A 26,117-nucleotide genomic window follows, 5' to 3' on the forward strand; every position below is an offset into this window, starting at 1 on the left:
CCAGAAGAGAAAGAGCATGAAACTCTGCATCAAGCATTATCCTGAGTACTTTCCACATGTCACCTCATCTAATCCTTACAATCCAAGTATATAAAGTACTAGTATTTTTTTAGGCTCCAAAATCACTGCAAATGGTGACTGCAGCCATTAAATTAAAAGACACTTGCTCTTTGGAAGAAAAGTTATGACCAACCTAGACAGCATATTCAAAAGCAGAGACATTACTTTACCAACAAAGGTCTGTCTAGTCAAAGCTATAGTTTTTCCAGTAGTCATGTATGGATGTGAAAATTGGACTATAAAGAAAGCTGAGTGCTGAAGAACTGATGCTTTTGAACTGTGGTGTTGGAGAAGACTCTTTTTTTTTTTTTTTGTAGAGAAGACTCTTGAGAGTCCCCTGGACTGCAAGGAGATCCAACCAGTCCATCCTAAAGGAAATCAGTCCTGAATATTCACTGGCGGACTGATGTTGAAGCTGAAATTCCAATACTTTGGCTACCTGAATCGAAAAACCAACTCATTGGAAAAGACCCTGATGCTGGCAAAGATTGAAGGTGGGAGGAAAAGGGCATGACAGAGGATGAGATGGTTGGATGGCATCACCAACACAACAGACATGAGTTTGAGTAGGCTCCAGGAGTTTGTGATGGACAGGGAACCCTGGCCTGCTGCAGTTCATGGGGTCACAAAGAGTCTGACACAACTGAGTGACTGAACTAATCTGAACTGAACTGTTTCCATTTTACAGAGGGGGAAACTAAAGCACAGAAAGTCTAGCAAACTTGCCAAGGTCACAATCACACTGCATGTGTCATGGCTAAGCAATTTACAGCCAGTGACTGCTGCAATGTATGAAAAGACCCATGGAATCACAAAGCTGCCTTAGGTCACCCCAGGGTATCTAAATGTGATGCTCTCCTGACAACCCCACACCAGGCAAAGAAGTGTGAGCAGACTCCAGAGGTCTGTTTACTGGGTGTGCTATGAAGTGGATCTGGATACTGAGCTGGGTGACCTCACTGCTAACCTTGTCTGTCTCTCCAAACCGTCTCCGTAACAAATCACAGCAATGGACAAATCAACCAGCAAGTACCTATTTAGCAATAACATTTTAAGAAAGGTATCTGCCCAAATGTGTTATAAGCCTATGTATGATTCACATTGGGTAGTCTGCTCATGAGGGAATCAACATCTAAGACAGAAAACACTGAGACACAAACAAGAGGACACGACCCATGGGCTAAGTGGTGTACACGAGGTATTCACATTGTTGGACATGTGCTGTTGGACAGAACTTTCCTTGGGGAGGAAAGGTTCTTTATCTGTGCTGAACTACATGGCAGCTATTAGCTACATATGGTTATGAGCACTCGAAACACACCTAGTGCAACTGAGGAACTGAATTTTAAAATTTATCTCATTTTAACTAACATAGACAATCATCTGTGGCTAGTGCTTACTGTGTTGGACAAGGAAGGTTCACAGACCATGAAACTGACACATAGCATGAGATTATTGGCTGTGGGGGTCACAGGATGATGGCAATCTCAAAGTTACAGTGAGTTCCATATGTGAATCCACTCTACAGCAGGAAACAGGTCTCCAAAGACTGCTGAAACTTCTTTGCCTGGTCAGGGGCCCTCAGGAGACGTCCATGTTTTAGATACACTGGGGTTGAAGCTAGGCTCATGACTCCACCCACAAGTCCTTTCACAAATTTCAATAAAAGTCAAAGGAACCCATCAACTATGCTCACTCTATCACCTGGGACAAGGTTCAACAAATGTTTTCTTACTAGGCTTTGCAGGCTGTAGAGGTTGTCACAAGAACTCAATTCTAGCATCAAGCATGAAAACAGCCATAGATCATAGTTAAAAAGTGTCTCTGTGTTCCAATAAAACTTTATTTATAAAAAAAGGCTGTAATCTGCCAACCTCTGACCAAAGACATTTTTTTAGTGATTCATGCACTGAGGTCACGCTTTCATTAAACGTATACTGATCTCTTACAGACAGAGCATACCACAGTTCACAAACCATTTAAGACATTCTCTCTTAATTCCCACAACATCCCTAACAGCTACTATGGTGGCTACCAATGATGACCCCCCCCCCCACAATGCATCACCCTCCAATTGTTCATACCCTCTGTGGTTCCCTCCCTGAGGGTCATGACTCAGCTGATCCTATGCCTTGCTTTTGATTATAAGCACATAAGCAGTAGTGATGCTGCACTGCTTCTGAAGCTGGTTCATAAAAAGACCCACAGAGTCTACCTGAGCCTATTGGAACTGGCTCTGGGAAAAGCTAGCTCGTGTGCAGTCCATCTACCCTGAGACCAGCATGCGTGAGGAAGGCCACACGGAGAGAGAGAAATGCCTGCCCTGCGCCCAGTAGTTCCAGTCACCCCAGCCCATGTAACAGAAGAAGTCTTCAGCTGATTGAGCCCCTGCCACCACCAGACAAGAGTCCCCACGTGAGAAGTGCCCAGCTGAGCCCAGTCAGCCCAGAGTCACAAGAGACAATGATAAATTGTCATATTACTTATTTATATTTTTTACCAATTAAAAGTGCCTAATTCAATGCAGTTAAACTGCATTCACAATATGGTGCAACTATCCATTTCCATACTTTTAAAGAAAATCATTCCAAACAGAAATTCTGTAGTCATTATTGAATGACTCCCTATTCCTCCCGCTCCTTAGCTCTTGGTAACCTCTCTTCTATTTTCTGTCTCTATGAATTTGCCTATTATTGGTACCTCATATAAGAGGAATCATACAATATTTATTATTTTGTATCTGGCTTATTGATAAAGTTCTTATTCTTAGAGGACTCACAGCCATCTCCAATGCATGCATGTGGAGAAACATTAAGAACTGTATATTTCTCTATAACGATTTTCTTTTGTTGAGTTTAAGTGAACTTTGGAAAATAAAATTTTGTAGCAAAAAAAATTTTGATTTTTTTAAGGAGTGGTACTTTTTAAAAGATTTTTAAAAATGTGCGCCATTTTAAAGTCTTTATTGAATTTGTTATAATACTGCTTCTGTTTTATATTTTTTTTATTTTGGCCATGACGCAGGTGGATATCAGCTCCCTGACTAGGGATTGAAATTGCACTCCCTGCATTGGAAGGTGAAGCGTTAACCACTGGATCGCCAGGAAAGTCCCTGATCTTTTTAAAATGAGAAGTTTTGTTAGAACCATTGACTAGGGTAGAAATTGAATGTTAGTTCATAAATTCCTAATGGAAAGAAGCCCAGAGTTAGATATTTTTAATTGGAAATGTCTATATCAAAGTTTTCACACAGTTCATAGATTAGAATGAGAAGTTTCTGCATGATTTTTTTTTCTCTTTCAGATATATCATTATTTGCAGATATTCTCATTCAGATTTAGTTGGTCTGGGGTGATATCTAGGTGTTAGATATGTTTAAAAGAAAAGTCTCAGGTGACCTGATATTCCAGTATTGAGAGCCACTGGCATAAGTCACTTTCTCAAAGAGTAGCACTCATAGTTAAGATCATTTAAAACAGTGCTGGATTGTTTGCAATTTTAATGGTTATTTGTTAAATGGAATTAATTGTTCATTAAAGTTTCATCTTAATGACAATAATCCAGTAATAACCTGAATGTTTGTAATAGAGGAACATTATGATAAATTATGTCATGTTATCAAAAATAGTCATTTTAAGCTACCAAGATTTGGAGTACAGCAATAGATAACTGAAATGACTGAGTATTTTCATTGCTGCCCCAGTGTACAGATGGGGAAACTGATACCCAGAGATAATAACTGACCTGTGCCAGGTGGTGCTAGTGGTAAAGAACCTGCCTGCCAATGTAGGATACGCAAGAGACGTGGGTTCGATCTCTGGGTGGGGAAGATACCTTGGAGGAGGAAACGGCAACCCACTCCAGAATTCTTGCTTGGAGAATCCCAAGGACAGAAAAGCCTGGAGGTCTACCTGCAGTCCATAGGGTCGCAGAGTCGGACATGAGTGAAGCGATTTAGCACACACACACGTGCGAGGCCACAGACCTATTCTATGAGGCATGGGGAAAAGCCTGAGCAAATTCATGACAATAGATAGTTAAGGGCTAAACTGTGAGGTCTAATGGGCAAGCGCAGGCCATCAGAGGAGAGGAGGTCACCAAGCTAGTGTTTTTAAATAATAAGACTTGGTGGGAAGTAACCAGGTACAGATTCTACGGTTGCGCTGCCAGCCACACCCAGTCACTCTCTGAGACAAATCCCGGGAAAGATTGAAGCAGGACAGCTCTGCCTCTTTCTTCCCAGCCCCCCCTCACACAGCACAGTGGGCAGCCATCACCTTTATCAGCCATCGGAGGCAGCGGACTGCTATCCTTATTCCCCACAAAATTTGGGGGCTTTGCCTAAAATATCTTGGCCTGGTGTGCAGGGCTGGGGCCATGGTAACACAAGCAAGGTGCCCAGCGCCAGCTCTGCACTTATGCCATGGTGAGAGCAAGCACTCCTTAAACTCTGCACCCCAGTTGCCTCTCTTGTCCCATGCTAGTCCTGGCCTTGCTGGCGTGGACATTTGTAAAATGATCTAATGTATGTGATAAACTGGAAAAAAATTGCTGCTGCTACTTCCAGTAATTAGGGAGGGTTTCCTGGAGGAGGGGATGGTTTTGTTCAAAGGATGGTTAGGACTTTGACGACAGGGTATAGTTCATAGAGACAGAAAGCAGGCAGGAACATTTAGCAAGTATCTGCTGTGTGCTCAGCCTGGTGCTGCGTGCATTTCCCTACCAGTTGTCTTGAGTGTCCTGTGGGTAAGGAATACAGCCATTCTACAGATCAAGAGGCTGAGTCTTAGAGAGGGTAACCTCCAGAGTCCTGCCAGCTTGGCTTTTAATTCTTGCTTATTTGATTGCAAAGCCTCCTCTTGTTGCATCATTTCACTGTGAGGTGCCATTACAGAGGTGGGAAGGAAGGACAGGTCCCCTGGGAGCCCTGCCAGAGCTAGGCTGCCTGTCCCCTCCTCGTGCTGCCTCTCAATGGAGCACGTTACACAGAGATTGAAATCATGATTATTATTTTAAGAAAATGTTAATAAGCACCAGAACTGCTTATCACATTATTAGACACTGTCTAAATTGCCCTTCTTAAAGCGGTCACTTTTAAGGGTTTTTTTTCATGTGGACCATTTTATTTAATTTGGGTAAGGACCCAAAGGGTAAGGACCAAGTCTTTATTGAACTTGTTGCAATACTGCTTCCATTTTATATTTTGTTTTTTTGGCTGCGAGGAAAGTGGGATCTTAACTCCCCAACCAGGGATTGAACCCTCATTCTCTGCATTGGCAGGCAGTCTTAATCACTGGACCGCCAGGGGAATCCTAAAGCAGTTTTGAAGGAGCAGAACTGGATGGAAATTGTGCTTAGGAAACCATCTTGTGTTCATTCTTGATTACACAACTGTGCTCATCTCACCTATTACTCTGATATATTTAACCTCAAGTTCTTTGCCTTTTGCATTCAAATATCATCAGCTAGGCCACAACAATGAAAACAGCTAGGGCTAATAAGAGAGAAATATTTTCTGTAAGATGTAAAAATGGTCTATAGTCTCACATTGATCAGAAGCTTTGACTGGCAGTTTTGTATGTATGTCTAGACTAACACAAAATGGGAAAGTGAATGACTATTTTTATAAATATCACTTGTAGTCTTTTCAAACTTGAGCTCCATTTGGGAAAGGCAAGGTGGGAAAAAACTGAAGAGTACCTACTTCACCTGGGTCAGCATCCTAGCAATTAAAGATCAGGTTTTCTGTATACAAATGAGATGTCTAAAGACCCTGAGTATAAATCCCAGTTCTGCTCTTTACTAGCCACCCCAACCTTGGGTAAATCACTTACTGTCTCCATGCCTCAGTTTTCCTATTGTAAATGCAAAAAAAAAAAAAAAAGCAGCTACCTCATAAGGTGGTTATAAGGTTTAAATGAATTAATACAGGCAACAAAGTATTTAGAATGGTGCTTGGTGCATAGTGAACTCCATATAGGTGTCCCTTATTTTACCATGATCATCAGGATACCTGTCAAGGCCAAGTAGGCTCAACATCACACCTCTAAACTGATTCAGACCTTTCCTTTCACCTGTCTTCTCTGTAGTCAGCCTGGAAGAGCTAATGAGCATCCACAGGGTTTATGGCTCATGCTTCTCACAGCAAGCCAGTGAGCCTGAGTGCAAAGGAGTTGATTTCTAGATCTGTCAAGGGAAACGCACAATCTAGATCATTTGGCCTCTAAATATGTTTTTTGATTGACTCATCCTAAAATTGGGCTTCCCTGGTGGCTCAGATGGTAAAAGATTCAACCTGCAAAGCAGGCGACCTGAGTTTGATTCCTGAGTTGGGAAGATCCCCTGGAGAAAGGAATGGCAACCCATTCCAGTTGCCTGGAGAATCCCATGGACAGAGGAGCCTGGTGGCTTACAGTCCATGGGGTCACAAAGAGTTGGGCATGACTGAGCAACTAACACAACAACAACATCCTAAACTTAGAATTGATTAGATGTCTTCAGAACACACGCATGCTGGGCATCCCCGTGTTCTTAGAGAAGACGGCCACTCCTGGGACAGGATGTTTTCGCTCACCCAGCAGTGTGAAGGTCTTCTGAGTCTCTATCATGTCGGCTCTGTCATTCACACCCTCAAGGACCGTGCTGCCCCCCATTCGCGTATAATTAAATTCTTCTGCACTCCCTGAAATCAAAAGATCATGATGTTTGTGACACAAGAAGGTGAACATACATGTTTATCAGAAGCAAGAAGAGCAGTTCACACTTAATGTGCTATATTAAGCACTTCACAAATGTTTTTCCACTGACTCCTTAGAATTCTACGTTGCTGACTCGGAAGTTGAGGCTCAGAAAAGTGAAATGGCCCGCTCACAGTAAGTGACTGTGGCAGAGCAAGAAGTAAAATGCAGGCGTGACTCCAGAGCACATGGTTTTTGTTCCCACAGCTAACAATTTCATATAGCTTTACTGAGGTTCATTGAATGTATGATGAACTGTAGAAAACTTGATGAGTTTTGACATACATATACTGTTACAAAAACATCACCATGGTCAAGATAATAACCAGCGGCTGCTAAGTCGCTTCAGTCGTGTCCGACTCTGTGTGACCCCATAGACGGCAGCCCAGATGTGCACCTAAATTTGAATAGTAAGTGATGCTTCAGAAAGCCCTTCCACATTCACTATCTGCATTCTGTTTGGCAGATAAGGCATGGATACTATCATTATATAACATCTGAAGAAACAGATTCTACAAGTGCAAGCAAATTCTTCAGGATTAGAGTATGTGTCGGAGAAGGCGATGGCACCATACTCCAGTACTCTTGCCTGGAAAATCCCATGGATGGAGGAGCCTGGTGGGCTGCAGTCCATGGGGTCGCTAAGAGTCAGACACGGCTGAGCGACTTCACTTTCACTTCTCACTTTCATGCATTGGAGAAGGAAATAGCAACCCACTCCAGTGTTCTTGCCTGGAGAATCCCAGGGACGGGGGAGCCTGGTGAGCTGCCGTCTATGGGGTTGCGCAGAGTCAGACACGACTGAGGTGACTTAGCAGCAGAGAGTGTGTATTCAACTCCAATACACTAGACAATTCTATCTACCAACTCAGCCCGGGTGACCAAGACAGGAGAGCTGAGGTACCACAGGAGCTGGGCTGTTTGCACTGAAGGAAAAGTGGCTCATTAATTATGATTACAATTAATAATGATTTTGAATCTTCAAGGATGTTCAAATTATGATATATATAGATACTCTGTCTCAGGAGAAAGGGAAATATGTCATACCTTAGAAAAATGACCATCCAAGGAAATTCAGATAAAAATAAAATTTAAGGACTTAAATCAGTAAGTCCTAGCGGTCAGAAGCCTTCTTCAGGTGATTCTAGATGGATGATCTCCATTGCTCTGGAGCTTTGAAAAGAACCCTGGGGTTGAAGGGTACCTGATTCCTGGACCAACCTGCCCCTAACTAATCTACCTGCTTAGTTAAATGCATCAATTCCACTCCTGGAACTGAAGGATCTTATGTTTTTGGACAGAATACTTTTTTAAAGTGATGTTATTATAAGAAGAAGAGATTAACCTAGAATTTAAATTCTTACACAAAAAAAGAGACTCTTCTACACACCATGCATTACGTACCTAATTTAAGATGTTTAAATTCCGACTGCTCTGCGGATGCACAAAGCTGATAGAAAATGTGGTAATTTCGTTCATTTTCTGACTGTAAAATAAAGAGGAATCCTGAAATCACACCAGACCTTATCAAATGAAAATGTGAGGTTTTCCATAAGAGGGTCTTAGATGGCTAATCTGATCTCACAGATATGGACATCTACCTGTGTTTTTGCTGTGACCCAACCTGGTGGTCCAAGATCGCCTTCCAAATAACCACCCTCAGAGAAAATGATATTAAATGAAAACATGCTACGAAATGGGAATAATGTAATTTGTACTAGTTGAAATTTTAAAGAAACTCCTTGCAATACAAGGCTTACTTTCTCTCCTTCTGCGTCAAAATGAAGATAATTTTCTCCATTTTATGGACAGAAGAATCTTTCTCTTAAACCCCACCTCACTAGCTCTGATCCCATTCTCTTCCTAATACAAAAAAAACAACTTCGTTTGTTTTAAATAGTTTTTGTGTTCTAGAAAGACAAACGATCTTTAAATGCTAAGAATTTTTAAAGTGCCTAAAATTGAAAGTCATAAACTTTTCCCTTGATTGTGAAATTCTATTGATACTGTACCTATCATCAATTTTCATTTTTAAGAAACAGAAAAAAATAACCCACATTGCAAATGAAAGATAGGAAAATTCTACCTCAAGTCACCAAACAACATAGGTTGTGTAATGAATACATAAATGTGAGCCATACTATAAAAGTCGGGAAAAAGGAAATTTAACTAATATTTTTATCCTTACTTGAAAGACAACTCTGGATTTCTCTAGCAGGTAAGTTCTCATGTTCGCTCCTATAATTTGATTTCTCTCATCAAAACTAATTTCCGTGTATTTCCCAAACCGACTGCTGTTGTCATTGCGGGTGGTCTTGGCATTTCCAACAGCCTACAAAACATAGCAACAACATTAAAAAACCTTTGCATCCATATTCTTGGAGCAATTATAGTAAAATCCAATCCTGTATGCTAGGGGAAGATCTGATTAGAGAGGGAGGCTGGAAGGCAGGGGCTTGCAGAGAATGAAACATATCCTTAGCTCTCCTCAATCTTACTTCAAGGCTCTCCTCAATCTTACTGGTAGACACTGAGCAGGATGAGGGAAAGCATGGGTTCTGATGTTTTATGGCCCCAGGTTAATTTTTACTATCTGGGTGATGCTAGCAAGCATCTTTCTAAGCCTCAATTTCTCTATCTGTAATATAAGCATGCATCTTACAGAGTTGGGAGGATTAAAAGAGATAGTATCAATATAAAGTTCCTCAACTCATCTACGCCTAAAATATTAGAGATGCTTAAAGTTCACTTCCTTCATCCAACCTTTATTTTTGTCCTTATCACTTCCCTACTCAAACTTTCTACTCAACCAAAAAACAGCCCTCTCCCATCCCTCCCATGCTGAGGATGACTTTTGCTTTTTACTTCTGCTCTTGACTTCTGTCTCTCCTCTTGCCCTCTCCCTTCCTGAGCACCCTCCATATCAAAGTGCCTTTCCTATGCACAACTACTGCGCTCCTGTCCAGGTCATTACACTTTCAGACAACATATGTTTCCTCAGCACCTGCCGTGGGCCACATGCTCGGTAGGTGAAGATGGACCAAGTGAACACGGTCCCGCCTTCATGGAGCTTATAACTGCAGGTGAGACCAACCCTAAAGAAACAGCCACACAATATTATCCTGCGGGCATTTAACAGCGCAGTGTTTCTTGACACCTTTTTATAGCTATCTTGGGTTGTGATTTATCTTTCTATTTAAGTTTAAAATATGTTAGAGGAGTCTTTAAACTTGGGGATTGGACCTTAATCTTTTCCTTACTTCCTGTATTATCAGGCATAGTGACTTGAACAAAATAGGTGGTCTGATAAATATTCATTGAGGATTTTGATTCGAGAGAGCAGAAAGAAAAGGTCTAAGAATCCAACAGTCTTAACTATTTGCTACGCTTCCAAATAAATCCAAATCGATTCATTTCCCTCTCCCCTGAGCTGTCAGATGCTCTTTCTTCCTCGAGGGCTGTTTCCTTAACTCCTTGGTGCCATCATAGGTGGCCTTGCCCATATGTTTGCCCAAGTCAGTGGTGTGCTAATGAGTCAGTCTTGGGGAAGGGAGGAGGAAGAGCCTGGATATGTGACATTTGCCAATTGGAAAGGTATAAATACTTCCACCATGACTGATTTCAAACTACCAAGGCTTTAACAACAACTTGCAAAAAAAGTCCTGAATATTTAAAAATCAGCTTATGAAAGTTGGTATTGGTTGGCTAGAGAACACTGCTGGTCTCAGTGTGCCAGTTGTGTCTGCGGTTGAGGAATTTTCCCCTGGGATATAAATGTAAACAGGGGACTCCTAAAATCCTGATGGTAGAACTTCTAGCCCAGCAGGTAGAGCAGAGAAGCTTTGGAACCAGCAATCCGTGCTCCAGTCTCCTACAAATCCCACTAGGGAACAGACTTCCTGGCTCTTTCCTGCTCTTACTTCTTTGGTCTTTAAAGGACCACATATAGGCATACCTTGAAGATACTATGGTTTTGGTTCCAGACCACTGGAATAAAGCATATGTCACAATAAAAGTCACATGAATTTTCTGGTTACCCAGTACAGATAAAAGTTATGTTTGCACTATACTATATAGTGTATTAACTGTGAAATAGCATTGTATCTAAAAAACAATGCACACACATTAAAAATTTTTTTTTGCTAAAAAAAAATGCTAACCATCATCTGACCCTTTAACAAGCTGTAATCTTTTTGCTGGTGGAGGGTTTGAAACACCGTGAGACTTATCAAAACAGGACACAGAGACAAAAAATAAGCAAAGGCTGTTGGAAAAATGAGCTCGTAGGCTTGCTTGACACAGAGTTGCCATAAATCTTCAGTTAGTTTTTTTAAAAAAACAAAAAGAAATATCTGTAAAGCACAATCAAGCAAAGCACGGTAAAACAAGGTACACCTGTATACATGAACCAGCCCACCTCTCCATATACACGCCTCTGCCCCCGCTCCCCATGCCCACAGGGTACCCACCTCGGTTATGGGGTTTGATGCGAGGACCTTGTCTTCCACGTGAGTGTTACTGCTGGACTTGCTGACGGTGGCAAAGTACCTCATGGCATAGCGAGCAGACACTGTCTTTCCAGCACCCGACTCCCCACTTACAATTATTGACTGGTTTTTATTGTTTCTAAGGCAAACAGAAGGATTTTTAAAAAATTCTTTTAAAATGTTCATTTCTTTCCATTAAAAAGGCAATATACGTGCACTAATAAAAATGCAGATAAGTCAGAAGGGACTTGGTTTATCATGCTAAAGGAACTTTTTTAACATGCCAGTGAATTTCCTTCTAGTCTTTTTCTCTGTGATCCTGCTGAACACACAACTCTGTCTCCTGCTGTGTCCCCTGTATTGAGAGTTCCCAAGGCCAGTCCCAGACCAGTGATCCACTAGGAGGACTCACAGGTCTCAGCACACGTTTGTACTCATGGCCAAGACTTACTACACCAGAAGGAGACAGCAAATCAGCGAGGGTCAATGGCATGTGGGCTGAGTCCAGAGGAGGCCAGGTGTGAACTTCCAAGAGTCCTCTCCCGGGGGGTCACACAGGATGCACTTACTTCCTCCAGCAATGAATTATGACAACACATGGGAAACACTGTTTACCCAGGATGCTCAACAGAGACTGTGTCCAGGGTTTTTATTGGGGTCTGGTCACATATCCTCTCCTATCACATACCAAAATTCCAGATGCCCAGAAGGAGAGCGGATGTTCAGCCTGAACCACCTTGTTCACACAAACAGTTTAGGTATAGTGAGCCACTCACAATTGTTACTCAGCAATTAGGAAGTTCTATGAACCCTCCTGAAATCCAAGTTCCCAGAGGCTCACCATGGGCCAAACTTGCACGTAAGTCTCTAAGGACAGCAGTCTCAGGCCTATGTCACCTCCTTTCTCCTTTCACTTCAATATAAAAACATTTTTAAGACATTATTTGAGAGCAATTACTTGAGATGTGCCTGGAAACGTGTGCTCCATAAGCCAACATACTCTGTTATATAACATGGAGATCTTAAAAAAATGCACTAAATTTTCCATATCCTAAGATGATGATGGTGGAACCTTTTTACAGTGCCATCCTAGCACTGCTTGTGTGTGAGGTTCTTGGTGAATAATTTACAAGGATTCTCATTTAAACCTCACACAAATCCTACACCACATACTGTATCCATTTTACAGATGAACATAACAGTGACCCGGTGATGCACAGAACACACAGCCTCTCTGGGAACTCTGGAGAGGACATTAGCGAGAGTCCCTGGTTCCACAGAGGATGCTAAGATGCTGAGGACATGAATGACACCCTGGGGTTACTGAAGCCAGCTCTCCTGACTCCCAGTATAGTATCCACAAGTCCAACAAGAGCCTGCTTTATGTTCAATTCTGCTATTGCAGTTAGACAGGCCTCCAGAGGAAACTGGCTCTTCAAGCTTGAACCTGGCTCAGCTCTGAAGCTCCAATAAGCTCATGCTGTTGACACCCAGGAGTAGTCCTGTATGCTCTGAGGCACACAGATTCTAATCTTGCAGATGCCCTGGAGACCTGCAGGGGCCAGGGTAAATCCTAGATCCATGGTGTTTTAGGATTGAAAGGGAACTTGCTGCAGCAAAAGCCAAGGTAATTGGCAACTTTGGGGGGAACCTTCAAGATCTTTTATTTTCTGCACTGTCAGGCTTGGCTGCCCTCTGCTCATGAGTCTCCATGCTACCACCAGGGCTCAGGAAAGGGGGAGAATTTACATCATTTGTCACAGCACCTGAGTAGGGATGGCAGGTTCGGGGCCAACTGGTGTCCTCAAAAGCAAAGCTGGCCTGTCTCCCTGCCTCTGATGTGTTTCAAAGAAGAGGGAGTCACAGAGTCCCTCATGGCCTGACTGGAACATGGAGGACACCTGCTGAGCTTGAGGACATGGGGTTCAGGTGTCCCAGGTGATTGGTTATTAATTGATAATTCTAGACCCAACAGTCATCCTCCCCATGCTTCTTAGGGTCTAAGCTCCAGTTCTTAGTGGGCATGTTGCTGCCCATACAAAAGACTACATATCCCAGCCTCCCTTGCAGCTGGGACAGTCATGTGAGTAGCTCCTGACCAATAAGCTATAAGCAGAAGTGCTCTGTGGGGCTTCTGGGAGGGCTCCTTAACCAGGAGGGACACACTCGTTCCCTGGAACACTCTAGCCTAGAAAAGAGAGAAGAGGGCTGAGCACTAGCTTGGCTCTGAGGATGTGCATCCTGCCCCAAGGATCAGGATGCTGGGAAGTACTGGGTCCCTGATGACTTGGTAGAGGTGGCATGCTGGTCCTGGACTGCCCAGCAGACTTTTCTGCATGAGAGAATCATGCATTTCTATCTTGCTTAAGTCACTGAGCATCCAGCTCACGGATGAGGACCCTGAAGCTCAGGGAGCTCAGGGCTGTGTCCAGGGTTATGCAGTAAACAGTAGCAGATTCAGGTCCTGTGTCTCAAGTCTTGATCTGGAAATAAGGAAATGATGGCAGCTCAGAAGACTTCACAGAGGTGTTTCCAGACTCAAACTAGACCGCTGTCTATGAAAGTTCTTTTGCAAACTGTAAGGATCTACAAAGATCCTTTTGCAGATCAGGATGTTAAAGACAAAACAGAATAGTTATAAGGAAAAAAAATTACACATGGAATGTAGAAATCTGAGGGAAAATCCAAGCTCTGCCTTTCTCTTGCTGAGTGACCTTGGGTGGATGGCTTCAAATCTCAGTCATCTGACCACTGCCTGGGCATCCTCATCATGGGCTCTTTTGAGGGCACTCAGGGTGATGTGTGGGAGTGTGTGCACAGTGCCTTGTCCGGTGCTAACAAATAAGAACTTCACATACCACACAAGAAAGAGGAGGCAATATTAGCATAAAACTTCAAATATCCTACAGCTAAAACCTGTGCTCATCTATCATCAGAATCTTCTGCCTTGGCTGGGCAAAAAAGCCTAAACATCTCACAGTGGAGAAAAAAATCAGTTTTCTTCCAACCAAACACATTGCAAGAAAAGCATTGACTATTCCCAGGTTGGTAGGACCGACAGGACTATCTAGGAGTAAAACCAGGAGGCTTGGTGGAGACAGGTCAGCTATATCTAACATTTGCTATTCGGTACAAGCCAGTCTGCTCTACCAAGCACCCCCTCCAGCCTGATGGTCACTTAAAAATAATTATTTATTTAGCTGTTGGTCTTAGGAACAGCATGCAGGAACTTTGTGGCGCATGGACTCCCTGGTTGTAGCAGTGGGCTTGGTTGTTCTGCAGCATGTCTAGTTCCTAGACCAGGGGGTCATACCCACATTCCCTGCATTGCAAGGTAGATTCTTAACCACTGGGCCATCGGGGAAGTCCCTGAGGGTCACTTTTAATGAGACTGGGCCAGCTGTCTCCCTGCCACTATGAGGCCCAGCAAATGTAGGAGCACTGGGAGAATCAGAGGAAGCCCCACCTGGCCATCTGCTTGTATGCCTCTTCCGCCACGGCAAATATGTGTGGGTCCATGTCGCCCATGTTCTGCCCGCTGTAGGCGTGGATGATGGGATCTCCATATATTGGCAGCTGCTTGTAAGGATTCATGGCCACCAAGATGATTCCTGAGGAAAGATGTTGGATGCAGTGATGTCACCTCTTTGGGTCTTTTGAGAAACTTTCAGATCAGCCACTTATTAAACCTGCTGTGCGACTCTGGGTAGGTCACTTTATGCTCTGAATCTCCGTTCCCTGCTGATGTCACCTATATTTCTAGGCCACCCTTAAGGTTAGACAAGATGACAGATGGCAATGCACTAAAACTGAGAGGCTCTTACCATCCTCAGCGTAAACACAATGATAATATTGCTCCAGTAATAAACTTATTATAGCCAATAGAAACTCAAACACAAGCTTTACCTACATACATTTTTCTTGGTAGTTCAAGCTTAGTATTTGTTGAAGACTCTTCCCACCGAGATAGTTCATTTTATAACAGATTCTCTAAGTTCAGATGTCTGTACCTTTTAGATAGCAATCTGGGCAAATGTTTAGGTGTGATTACGCATTTTGACAGAAGTCAACATTTCTAATATAAACATAATCTAAAACGTAATCAGGATGCTCTAGACAGCAAGCGTTCCTGCTCTCCTGGAATTGCTTTCCTTACCGCTGTAGGTGTAAATGAGTTTGGATTCTGCAAAACGGATTCTGAGATTGTGGAGCACTGCAGGCTCATGGAGATAGCTGAGAGCTGTGAGGTCATTCTCACCCACGAGGATGTCAGGATTTCGAAGTGGAGGCAGACATTCAGGATCAATGGAATAATCCAGCTCCTTTGGACAAAGATGAAATTAAAGTTCTGGAAGTAAAAGGTTTGGAATGTTTCTGCTGAATCACTGTCCTCTTTCCTATCTACCCCTCTTTGGCACTCTGGAAAACAAATGTATGTATAGCAGTGAGAAAATAATCTGACTTTTGGGAGCCAGGGGATCAAGGTATTGACTGTGTGCCCTAGGGTGTATCACTTATCCTCTCTGGGTCTCTCTTCTTTCATCTGTGAAAAGATGCGCTGGACTGGATTGGGGATCCTCAGAGCTACAGAACCCTCAATGAGGGGTGACAGAGAAGCCATATGGCCAGGGACCTGGGTACCCTGTCCAATTTCTGACACAGGGGCTCTATTTGTATGTGATTCAGCTGCTGGGTACCACAAAAATTTTCATTTGAAAACAAGGTTTTGTTGCTAAATGACTCAGTGATCTAAGGGCCCTTGAAGCTCTAAGGTTACTGCATCTCTGTATGAAGTTGACATTCTTGGTGGTGAGGAGTGTCCAAAGGAGCTGATGTGGGTGAGTCTGTCTGTGGGCAGCTCCCTGTGCAGGTGACTCCTGTCTGCAGCTGCCTGTGTTCCCAGGGGCACACGTCTCCTGCTGCAGGGCTGCCTGTTTCTATCAACCTCAGCCCTGGGCCGAGTAACCGGCTCAGGATGGCCCCTCTTCTGTGGGATTTCACCAGTGTGTATTCTGGAAGTAACTGCCTGAGCAGAATAAAGGTCTTGTGGGTCTTGTAGGTGTCAGAGCATTAAGGGCCCTTTTCACCACCTGTTCTACCTTCCTGTACTTTCATTTCTCAGTTTTGGGAAGGGACTTGAGCAAAGTCACCCAGCAGGCTTGCTTCTCTTCCACCTTCCCGGGCTGCCTTCCTTCCCAGAAAGGCACAAGGTGAAAAGGCGAGCCAGCTGCCCCTTAGCAAGAACCTGCTCTGCAGCCCCTGGGCCAAGTACTCTGCACTGGTTTCCACTTGATTCTCAAAACTGCTCTCCAAGGAGGGCTTGGCATCCCAAACCAAGACTTAAGGAGACAGATTCAGAGGGGTAAAGATCCTTGTCCAAGGTCACTCAGTTAACGTGCGTCTGGCTGACTCTGAGGCCTGTGTCGTGATGCCTCCAGTCAGTGCTGGCAGGGGGTTTGACTTGTTGGGCCATTTTCCATAAGGAGAGCAGCTCGGGGCACTCCAGGACGACTGGGCACAGGGCCCCAGAGCAGCTGCCTGCTCACTATCAATGCAGTTATGTTATGGACCTGCCCCAAGCAGGCTATTCTTAACCTACACACTTTCAAGAATAAGATAAAGAAAAGTGCTACTCGTTTATAATTTTTTACTTTTCCTGAGTTTTTCTGTTTTCTATTTTAAATCAACAACCTCCTTTTCCAGTTCAGCCACTGTGTGTGTGCACACGTGTACATTTTATGTGTAAAAGAAACAGAGAGGGAAAGACAAATGGAACAGACAGTCTTTGGGGGAGGGGGGAAATGTGAATGTGAAGAACATGGAGAATGGAGACAGAGGTGACATTTTCTTACACAAAGCAGGCTTTGTCCTTCATGGTGTAGACAATGGGTTAAATAAAGCGCAGTGTGGCCGCCTATTACCTTACCTGCCTCTCCCCCTCCTCCTCCATCCGGGCAGCTGGTTCAGGGCCAGGAATGTGGCCACCTGAAGCCCTGCTCATGTTACTAAAGCAGCACACTGCCACTGCAGCTGCCGCCCTGAGATTTTTCTCTCCAAAGCCATCTGATCCCTAATCAGATGACTGAGACTCAACAACTGCCCCCCAGGAGTATCTGCTGGGAATGGGAAGGCTAAGTGGAAAGAACAGCATCTCGGCCTCATCCCCTGCACCTGCATATGCCCCCAAGCATGATCTCACCTGATCTCCAGCAGCCCTGTGAGGTCCCGCTGCTGCTAACTTCAGCTGACACATGACGAAGGTGAGGAGTCACGGGCACAGACTTAGTGAGTGGCTGTGGTAGGACTTGAATCCAGATAGTCTGATTCTAGAGCACGTGCCCTTTTTAAACTGCTTTGTCTCCCTTCCCAGAATCTCAGGAAATGACCACCGAATCCAGGTCCATCTGACTGATGGGCAATATCGTGTTCTGTCTCTTAAGAGACATTTCCATACCTTGGAAATCCACTTTAATATTCACGTGATATTCCCCAGACTAACTCCCACATCCAGATAGATCATGAAAATCCTTTGTCCAGCTCTGCACCCAAAGACTTGATTCTAAAAACCTAAGGTCAGCCTAGCTGTGAATCTAGTAAGATGTCTTTATAGCTCAACAACTCAAATAACTTCCTCTCCAAGTTTCTCATCTTCACCCAGTCTCTCTGCTGAGACTCATAAAACCAAAATAAAATCGTATTTCAGCATCCTCCCAACATTGCTGAATCCCCAGAAAGGCAGCACAGAACACAGACCTATCCACTGTTTCTCACTCCAGAGAGAGACTCAGCTGATGTAGGAAACTTGATATCTTAAGGTAGTGTGGGGTGGGGGCAGGGCAGGCGGGAGGGGCATAAGAACACAGCTGGATCCACAGCAGCAGCTGCCCCTCACGTGCTCACCCATGGGCTGCACCCACAGCAACATTTGCCTGTCCCTCCTGTACACACCCACAGCTCCGCTTTTATACATAAAGGTAGCCAGGACCAAGGACCCTCACCGTTCCATCCTCCAGCAGGAGTTGCAAAACTTTGTCACCAACTCTATAGTCCTTTGCTATTTCAGCAGACTTCCAAACTTCTTCAGAATCAGGAATCCAAACCCTGTTGTACTGACCAAGAGAATAAGACAGGTTTAATTTCAGCACTTTAAAAGCAAAATACAAATTGTTAGATGACTAGACTCAGGGAAAGTTTTCTCTGTTCACTTATGTCAGTAACGTTGGGCTGGATGAAGCACAAGCTGGAATCAAGATTGCTGGGAGAAATATCAATAACCTCAGATATGCAGATGACACCACCCTTATGGTAGAAAGTGAAGAACTAAAGAGCCTCTTGATGAAAGTGAAAGAGGAGAGTGAAAAAGTTGGCTTAAAGCTCAACATTCAGAAAACGAAGATCATGGCACCTGGTCCCATCACTTCATGGCAAATATATGGTGAAACAGTGAAAACAGTGGCAGATTTTATTTTTGGGGCTCCAGATGATGACTTCAACCATGAAATTAGAAGACATTTGCTCCTTGGAAGAAAAGTTAGGACCAACCTAGACATCATGTTCAAAAGCAGAGACATTACTTTGCCAACAAAGGTCCATCTAGTCAAAGCTATGGTTTTTCCATTGGTCATGTATGGATGTGAGAGTTGGACCACAAAGAAAGCTGAGCACAAAAGAATTGATGCTTTTGAACTGTGGTGTTGGAGAAGACTGTTGAGAGTCCCTTGGACTGCAAGGAGATCCAACCAGTCCATTCTGAAGGAGATCAGCCCTGGGATTTCTTTGGAAGGAATGATGCTAAAGCTGAAACTCCAGTACTTTGGCCACCTCATGTGAAGAGTTGAGTCATTGGAAAAGACTCTGATGCTGGGAAAGATTGAAGGCGAGAGGAGAAGGGAACAACAGAGGATGAGATGGTTGGATGGCATCACCGACTCAATGAACATGAGTTTGAGTAAACTCTGGGAGTTGGTGATGGACAGGAAAGCCTGGCATGCTGCAGTCCATGGGGTCGCAGAGTCAGATATGACTGAGTGACTGAATTGAACCAAAGTTCATTAGAAATACTTTTACCTAATTTTTGCTTGTGATGTAATTTTTGAAAGTGAAAGTTGCTCAGTTGTGTCCAACTCTTTGCAACCCCATGGACTATACAGTCTATGGAATTCTTCTGGCCAGAATACAGGAGTGGGCAGCTTTTCCCTTCTCCAAGGGATCTTCCCAATCCAGAAATCAAACCCAGGTCTCCCACATTGCAGGCAGATTCTTCACCAGCTGAACTTTTAAAATGTATTTATTGGCTGTGCTGGGTCTTCATTGCCATGTGGGCTTTTCTGTAACTGTGGAGGGCAGGGGCTACTCTCTAGCTGCAGTGCACAGGTTTCTCAGTGTGGTGGTTTCTCTTGCTGCAGAGCACAGGCTCTAGGGCACTCAGACTACAGTAGTTGCAGCTCCTGGACTCTAAAGCACAGGCTCAATAGTTGTGATGCATGAGCCTAGCTGCTCTGCAGCATGCGGGATCTTCCCGGATCAGGGATCAAACCCGTGTCTCCTGCACTGGCAGGCAGATTCTTTACCACTGAGCTGCCAGGAAAGCCCCTGAGGTAATTTTTAGTGTATCTGCAACGCACCAGGTCTAGCTGCTTCATGTCACAAGTACCAGAATTCCCAAAGCCTCCTGAATATATCTTGAAAAGAAAAGGAAAGCCTGGGAGGGGAAATCTGTGAGTCCCTCAGTGGGAAGATCTGAGCACTGTGACATGAATTGGAGCAGAGGGATTTGTTTCATCACTAATGGACTATGTGGCTCTGGGCCAGACACTTTTCCTGCTCACTTTTCTCATCTGCAAAATGGGCACAAGACCTACTTCATAGGTTTGCCAGGAAAATTAAATAAGACTGTGTAGCTGTGTAGTTGATGGCACTTTGTAAAATGCTGTGGAAGTCTTGTTACAGCGGTGTTACCACAGTCTTACTGCACTGGTCAGCAGCCAGGGATTCCCTCCATGGGAAGCGCAGAAGTTCCAAGCTCAGTTTCCCACCTGGCTCTGTGCTAATGTACAAGTCCTTAGGCTTTTGAACCACACTGCTATGTACTGAATTGTTCCCACTCCCCAGACTTCATATGTTGAAGCCTTAAACCATATGTGAGTGTAGTTGGAGACAGGGTCTTTAAGAGGTATAATTAAGGCTAAATGAGGTAACAACGCCCTGGTCTGATAGGATTAATGTCATAAGAAGAAGGGATACAACAGAGTTTGCAAACACACTCTCTCTACCTGCATGCATAAAAAGAAAGGTTATGGGAGTTCACAGTGAGAAGACAGCTGTCTGCACCAAACAGAAGACCCTCATCAGACACCAACCCTGCCAACACCTTGATCGGGGGCTGTCCAGCTTCCTGAACTGTGAGAAAATATTAATACACCTCTGTTGCTGAAACACCCAGTCTATGGTATGTTGTTATCACAATGTAACAATTCACACTCATAAATTGGGAAGCAGGCAGCCTCACTCACCGGAATTCACCAGTGGTTCCTGAATGCTGCTTGAGATAAACACAAAGTGACTGCCATGTCCCTACCAGGCAGCTGTGATAGGACTCTACGAGCCATTCGTCTCTCTCCTCCATGCGTGCTGTCAGCATCATACACTGACTGCTTTTGCTCTGACCGGGACCGCACATCTCACATTCTTCTGTGGTCATCCATTCATTTATTTGTTCTTTACTCTATTGTTCATTCATCCATCTAGCCATTAATTTACAGATTCAACACCTAGGCAACTATCATGTATGTGTCTGGCACAGTGCTGGTTTGTCAACATGGTTTTTTTTGCTAACTCAGCCAATCTCTAACCTAGAGCTGTATGTGCATATGTGTATATTTGCATCTCTCTGCTCACATATCAGTGGTTTCTAGCAATGCGGTACCCCTACGGGATACCCCTCTACCCTGAGACATAACCAGGCCAAAAGGAACAAGAATTGGGAAGCACTTACATGGAGACATGAAGCAGCACTTAGAAAAATTCCTGAATCCAGAGGCTGGATAGCTCATAACCATCCCAGATCTAGATGAAGCCTAATAGGCCATCCAGCATCTAACCCTCATTTCCCAGAGAAAACTAGCCTCAGGGACTCCAGGTTCCCCAGAAGCAGACCTGAGATGAGCAACCAGTTCAGGCTGGTGCCTACAGTGGCACCCTGTTCTACCTCCTTATACTCACAGGCCAAAGGAATGCTGGTCCTCTGGCATTGTCCCTCACCAGGACAGATGGACTGTCTGAAGGTAATTGTCAAGTGTGTAAATTCTTGTAACAGGGAATGTTTGTGCCTGTAGGAGAAAAAGTCAAGGCACTTTTGCCTAAGTGCCTGCCATCCTGCTGAGTACAGTCCCTGGTCACTGAACTGGCACTGGCACCACCCTTGACTCTGGGGACAGTCACGCACAAGACACTGTCCTCTGTGAACCTCTGCTTCTGGACAGCTGAGAAGGCAAATGTCATGACCAAACGATGGCTTGGTCTGAACACGTGGCCCATGGTCTGCTGGTGCCTTTCCACCATGGGGAAATATTTCCTTAGGTTGAGAGATCATACTTATTTCAGTTACATAAAATTCTGGGCAATAATTATGACTTTTCATTCTTCTTCATTATGATTTTATATATTCTCTGTTTTTGCATATTTTACTTTTATAAGTAATATAAATCAGAATATATCATCTTTAAAGGCAAATATGGGACTTCCCTGGCAGTGTGTAAGACTTCTGCAAGGGGCAGGTTCGACCCCTGGTCAAGCAACTAAGGTCCTGCATGTGTGCATCATGGCCAAAACAAAACAAGGCAAAAATTAAAAATATGTTTACAAAAAGACTTATACGTGAACATTTCATAGTAACTTTATTCATAACTGCTGAAAATTAGACTGTGTCCACTCTGTGTCCATGAGAATAAAAAAACATAAAACTGTGGTATCTTCATATAATTGGCTACTACTTACCAATAAAAATACTTAACTACTGATATAAGCAAGAACATGAGTGAATCTCCAAGTGTTAGACTGAGTTAAAGAAGCTGTACACAAATGAGTACATTCTGTATGACTCCTTTAAATGTAGTATTAGAACAAGTAAAACAAATATAATGTGGAGAAAAACTGAGAACAATAGTCGCCTCCAGGTATGGTGGGTCCAGGGAGGTACTCTTGTGGGCAATGGCAACATTTTGTACCTTGAAGGGGTTTTGGTTAAAAGGTGTTACCACTTTTCAAATCTCAGAGGATGTACACTTAAGATTGGTACATTTTGTTGTCTGGAAATTTTACATGAAGAACTAAACAAATATGGAACTCTTGGAAATTCCCTGGTGGTCCAGTGGTTAGGACTCGGCACTTTCGTTGCCATCACTCAGGTTTAATCCCTGGTTGGAGAACTAAGACGCTGCAAACCATGTAGTGTGGCCAAAACCCAAAACCTGAATATGCAACTCTGAACAATGTGCATACTGGAATATTGAGGAGGACACATACTGATGTATGCAATTACCCTAAAATGCTTCCCAAAATAAGATGGGCTGAGGAGTGGACAGAAGTATAAAAAGATGCACAGATGCATTACAACAAATACAGTCAAATATTCATACTGCAATCTAGGTGGTGGGACAGAGGCTGACTGTAAAGTTTTTTCAACTCTTTTATATACTTTAAATTTTCATAATAAGTTGTTGAAGGAAATAAAGAATAAGTATAAAACAAAGTTTCAGGTACTAGGACTAGATTAGGACAAAGCTGGCTGAGAAGCACATTTATTAATCTATTAGTTAATATAAGCTACCTCACTTATCAAACAAAAATGTATGTATATCATTGATTTGATATCGATCATGACTCCCTAAGTTGTCTGGGTTGCTTTAATTCTTGACAGCTAGCTAAGAGTAGGAGCTTGCTGAAATGTGGCATGGGGTGAGTAATATTTGTGAGTGGGGTGGGGTGGGTGGGAGGGAAACAGAGAGAGAGAGAAAATGGAAGAATGACCCAGCAGGGCCTTCCCTGGCGGTCCAGTGGCTAGCAATTCCACACTCCCAACGCAGGGGGCTGGGGGTCAGGGAGCTAGATCCCACATGCCACAACTAAGAGTTCACATGCCAGAACTAAAGGATTCCAGTGCTGCAACAAAGATCGAAGATGCTACATGCCACAGATAAGACCCAGTGCAGCCAAATAAATAACTAAATATTAAAGAGAAAGAAAGAATGACTTGGCAGGGACTTCCTGGTGGTCCAGTGGTTAAGACTCCATGCACCCAATACAGGGGGCTGGGGTTCCATCCCTGATTAGGGAACTAGATACCATATGCTGCAACTAAGACCCAGCACAGACAAATAAATAAACAAATATTAAAAAAGAATGACCTGGCAGGTGATGACACACACTTGAAATACACACCCAGGCAAACAGGTGGACAGAAGCCTCACAAGCAGACACCCACACCCACACTCCACACATACTTGTAGCCATGGGCTACTGTTTTTCACATCAGATCTGCTATCGAAAACATTATTACTAACTTTATAAAACTGAAATTTTTATAATAAAATTTTTTTTATTATAAAATAAATCACTAATATTTTTATGATAAAAATAATTTGAGACTATCCCATTTATCAAGAGTTGGCCACTATAGAATTTTATAGCTGAAAGGGTCCCGGGAGATTGTCTTTTCCAAGTTGTCAGTCAAAGTTCTTTTTAGAGATCCCTTCAAACGAAATGGTGGTAGCCTACCATGTTCTGCAGCTGAGGTCCCCCAGGCCTTCCCATGGAATCCTTGGGCTCTGAGAAGTGATGCAAAAATCACTAAACCAACCCAAGCCCTTTGTTTAACTGATTCCCAAACTCCAGCCCAGAGAGGTCAGTAACTCGCCAAATACCACACAGAGCATCTCAAAGGCCAGGACTCCAGGGAGCCAAAGCTTGGGACTCCTTCTTTGAACTACTTGTTAATTAAATGAGCCTGCCTAGAAAATAATCCTGAACTCTCAACGCAACCGTCTCCTTGAGAGTGCACAGGCTGGTTTGTTTTAGCTCAAAGTAGCATGAAATGTAACAGGTCGCGTGAAACCAAAGTCTGTTTTTCTCCAGCAAGAACACAAATGTCCTCCTCAGCCCCGGACCCCCGGGCTGCCCACACCCCACCAAGCCTGGTGTCTCCGCCGGCAAGGCTATCAGCTGTTTAGAGCCCCGCAGCTGAGACCCAACCTGGTAAGTAAACAGCCCAAGTTTACCCAGTTCCACCTCAGTTACACCCATTAGGTCCCACCCTCCTGCCGCACATTCCTCGACCCACAAGGCCACACTTCAAAGCAGGAGAGCTACCTTTGCAGCGTTTGGACAAACACTGTGACTAGCTCTCATATGATCTCCTCAGGATGGCTCCTTCCTATTAGGGCAGGTGCCCCTGGACTCGGGCACCTGCCAAGCCCTCCAGGGCCACCTGCAGTGGGGCCGGGAGAGAGGAGAGGCCTACTTCCCGCAGAGGGAAATCATGGTGTGCCCCAGCCCAGAGAGAAGGCAATGGCACCCCACTCCAGTACTCTTGCCTGGAAAATCCCATGGATGGAGGAGCCTGGTAGGCTGCAGTCCATGGGGTCGCTAAGAGTTGGACACGACTGAGCGACTTCACTTTCACACATTGGAGAAGGAAATGGCAACCCACTCCAGTGTTCTTGCCTGAAGAATCCCAGGGACGGGGGAGCCTGGTGGGCTGCCATCTATGGGGTCGCACAGAGTCAGACATGACTGAAGTGACTTAGCAGCAGCCAGCCCAGGAGGCTGGGGAAGGAGGCAAAGGCTTCAGGAGTCCTGACCCTCAGGAAGTGACACGTCCCCAGGGACAGGCTGCATCCTTCCCCCCACCTGCTCATGCCTCCTGCCCATGTAAGGGATCTACCAGCATCAGGCACTGAATGGCTTGGAGACTTTACTCGGCATGTAGGGTGCTGGGGGTCTTCTTCCTCGCCACTCTCTGAACTGGAAGGGGGTCTCCCACTTTTGGTCAGCCAGGCCAGAGCAGTGGCCCCACACTCCCTCTCTTCTCCTCCTCCACCTCAGCCATTCCTCCAGGCTCCTTTCAGCTCCCCAGCCTCCTCCCGTGTCTCCCAAGGTCCTTGTGGCCTCTCCTCAAGACAGACTGTTTCTGGAGCCTTTCAGCCATGCCCACAGCTTCCACCCCCGGCACCATGGAGTTCTTCCAGCCCAGATCTCTCAGTGGGTCTAGACCACATTTCCACCTGTCTTCCATACGTCACCCCTTAAATGTCTTCTGACACACAACTGCTGGGCTCAAGTGATCACTACACCAGCCTCAAATGCGATCTTCCTCCTCAGTTCTCTTACTCCTCAAATCAGAAACCTGGGACACTGCTGGGCACCCCCACCTGCCTTCCCTTCCCCCCTAACAACCTAGTGGACACCAGGTGCTAGAAGGCCTACGTCTTAAACAGGGCTCACCTGTGTGCCCCATCCACTCCCCCATGCCACGGCCACCAATCGCTTCCCCTGTGCTGCCCCCACCACTCTCCTGACGGGTCCCACAGCCTGCTGAGTGCTTCCTCCACCAGGCTGAACGCAGGGTTTCTGTGGACACACAGAGTCCTTTCCCCACACCTGAATTTCCATGAGTGGGGCCCAGCAAGATGAAGACTAGAAGTGCCCCCTGATGGATGGTGGTAAACATCAGGCCTGGGAACCACTGTCAAGCCAGTTCTCCTACTCAGGCCTCACTCACCTTCATTTTCAGTCCATCCCCTGCTTGCTGCCACGGGAACCACGAGCAGACTGTGGA

General features: G+C 44.5%; 1 protein-coding gene across 4 annotated transcripts in view; it reads right to left on the bottom strand.

Moving 5' to 3' along the window:
* MYO5C (myosin VC) overlaps nucleotides 1-26,117 on the bottom strand; it is a 117,837-nt gene that overhangs the window by 81,719 nt on the left and 10,001 nt on the right. For 3 of the 4 annotated variants that reach the window (XR_015134491.1, XM_086320970.1, XM_086320971.1), the window contains exons 2-8: nucleotides 18,283-18,393; nucleotides 15,441-15,606; nucleotides 14,751-14,895; nucleotides 11,267-11,423; nucleotides 8,986-9,129; nucleotides 8,202-8,283; nucleotides 6,635-6,742 (exon numbers count right to left, since the gene is read on the bottom strand). Coding sequence is in view for 2 of the 4 variants with exons in the window: in XM_086320970.1 (XP_086177096.1) it covers nucleotides 6,635-6,742; nucleotides 8,202-8,283; nucleotides 8,986-9,129; nucleotides 11,267-11,423; nucleotides 14,751-14,895; nucleotides 15,441-15,606; nucleotides 18,283-18,393 (913 nt within the window). In the remaining 2 variants the exon portion in view is untranslated. The remainder of the gene's footprint in view (nucleotides 1-6,634; nucleotides 6,743-8,201; nucleotides 8,284-8,985; nucleotides 9,130-11,266; nucleotides 11,424-14,750; nucleotides 14,896-15,440; nucleotides 15,607-18,282; nucleotides 18,394-26,117) is intronic. The other variant, XM_086320969.1, reaches the window with a different exon arrangement.

Source organism: Bos grunniens, chromosome 10 (genome assembly GCF_055505025.1).
Source record: "Bos grunniens cultivar Pamir isolate PY7600 chromosome 10, Bosgru_T2T1.0, whole genome shotgun sequence".
Taxonomy (NCBI): domain Eukaryota; kingdom Metazoa; phylum Chordata; class Mammalia; order Artiodactyla; family Bovidae; genus Bos; species Bos grunniens.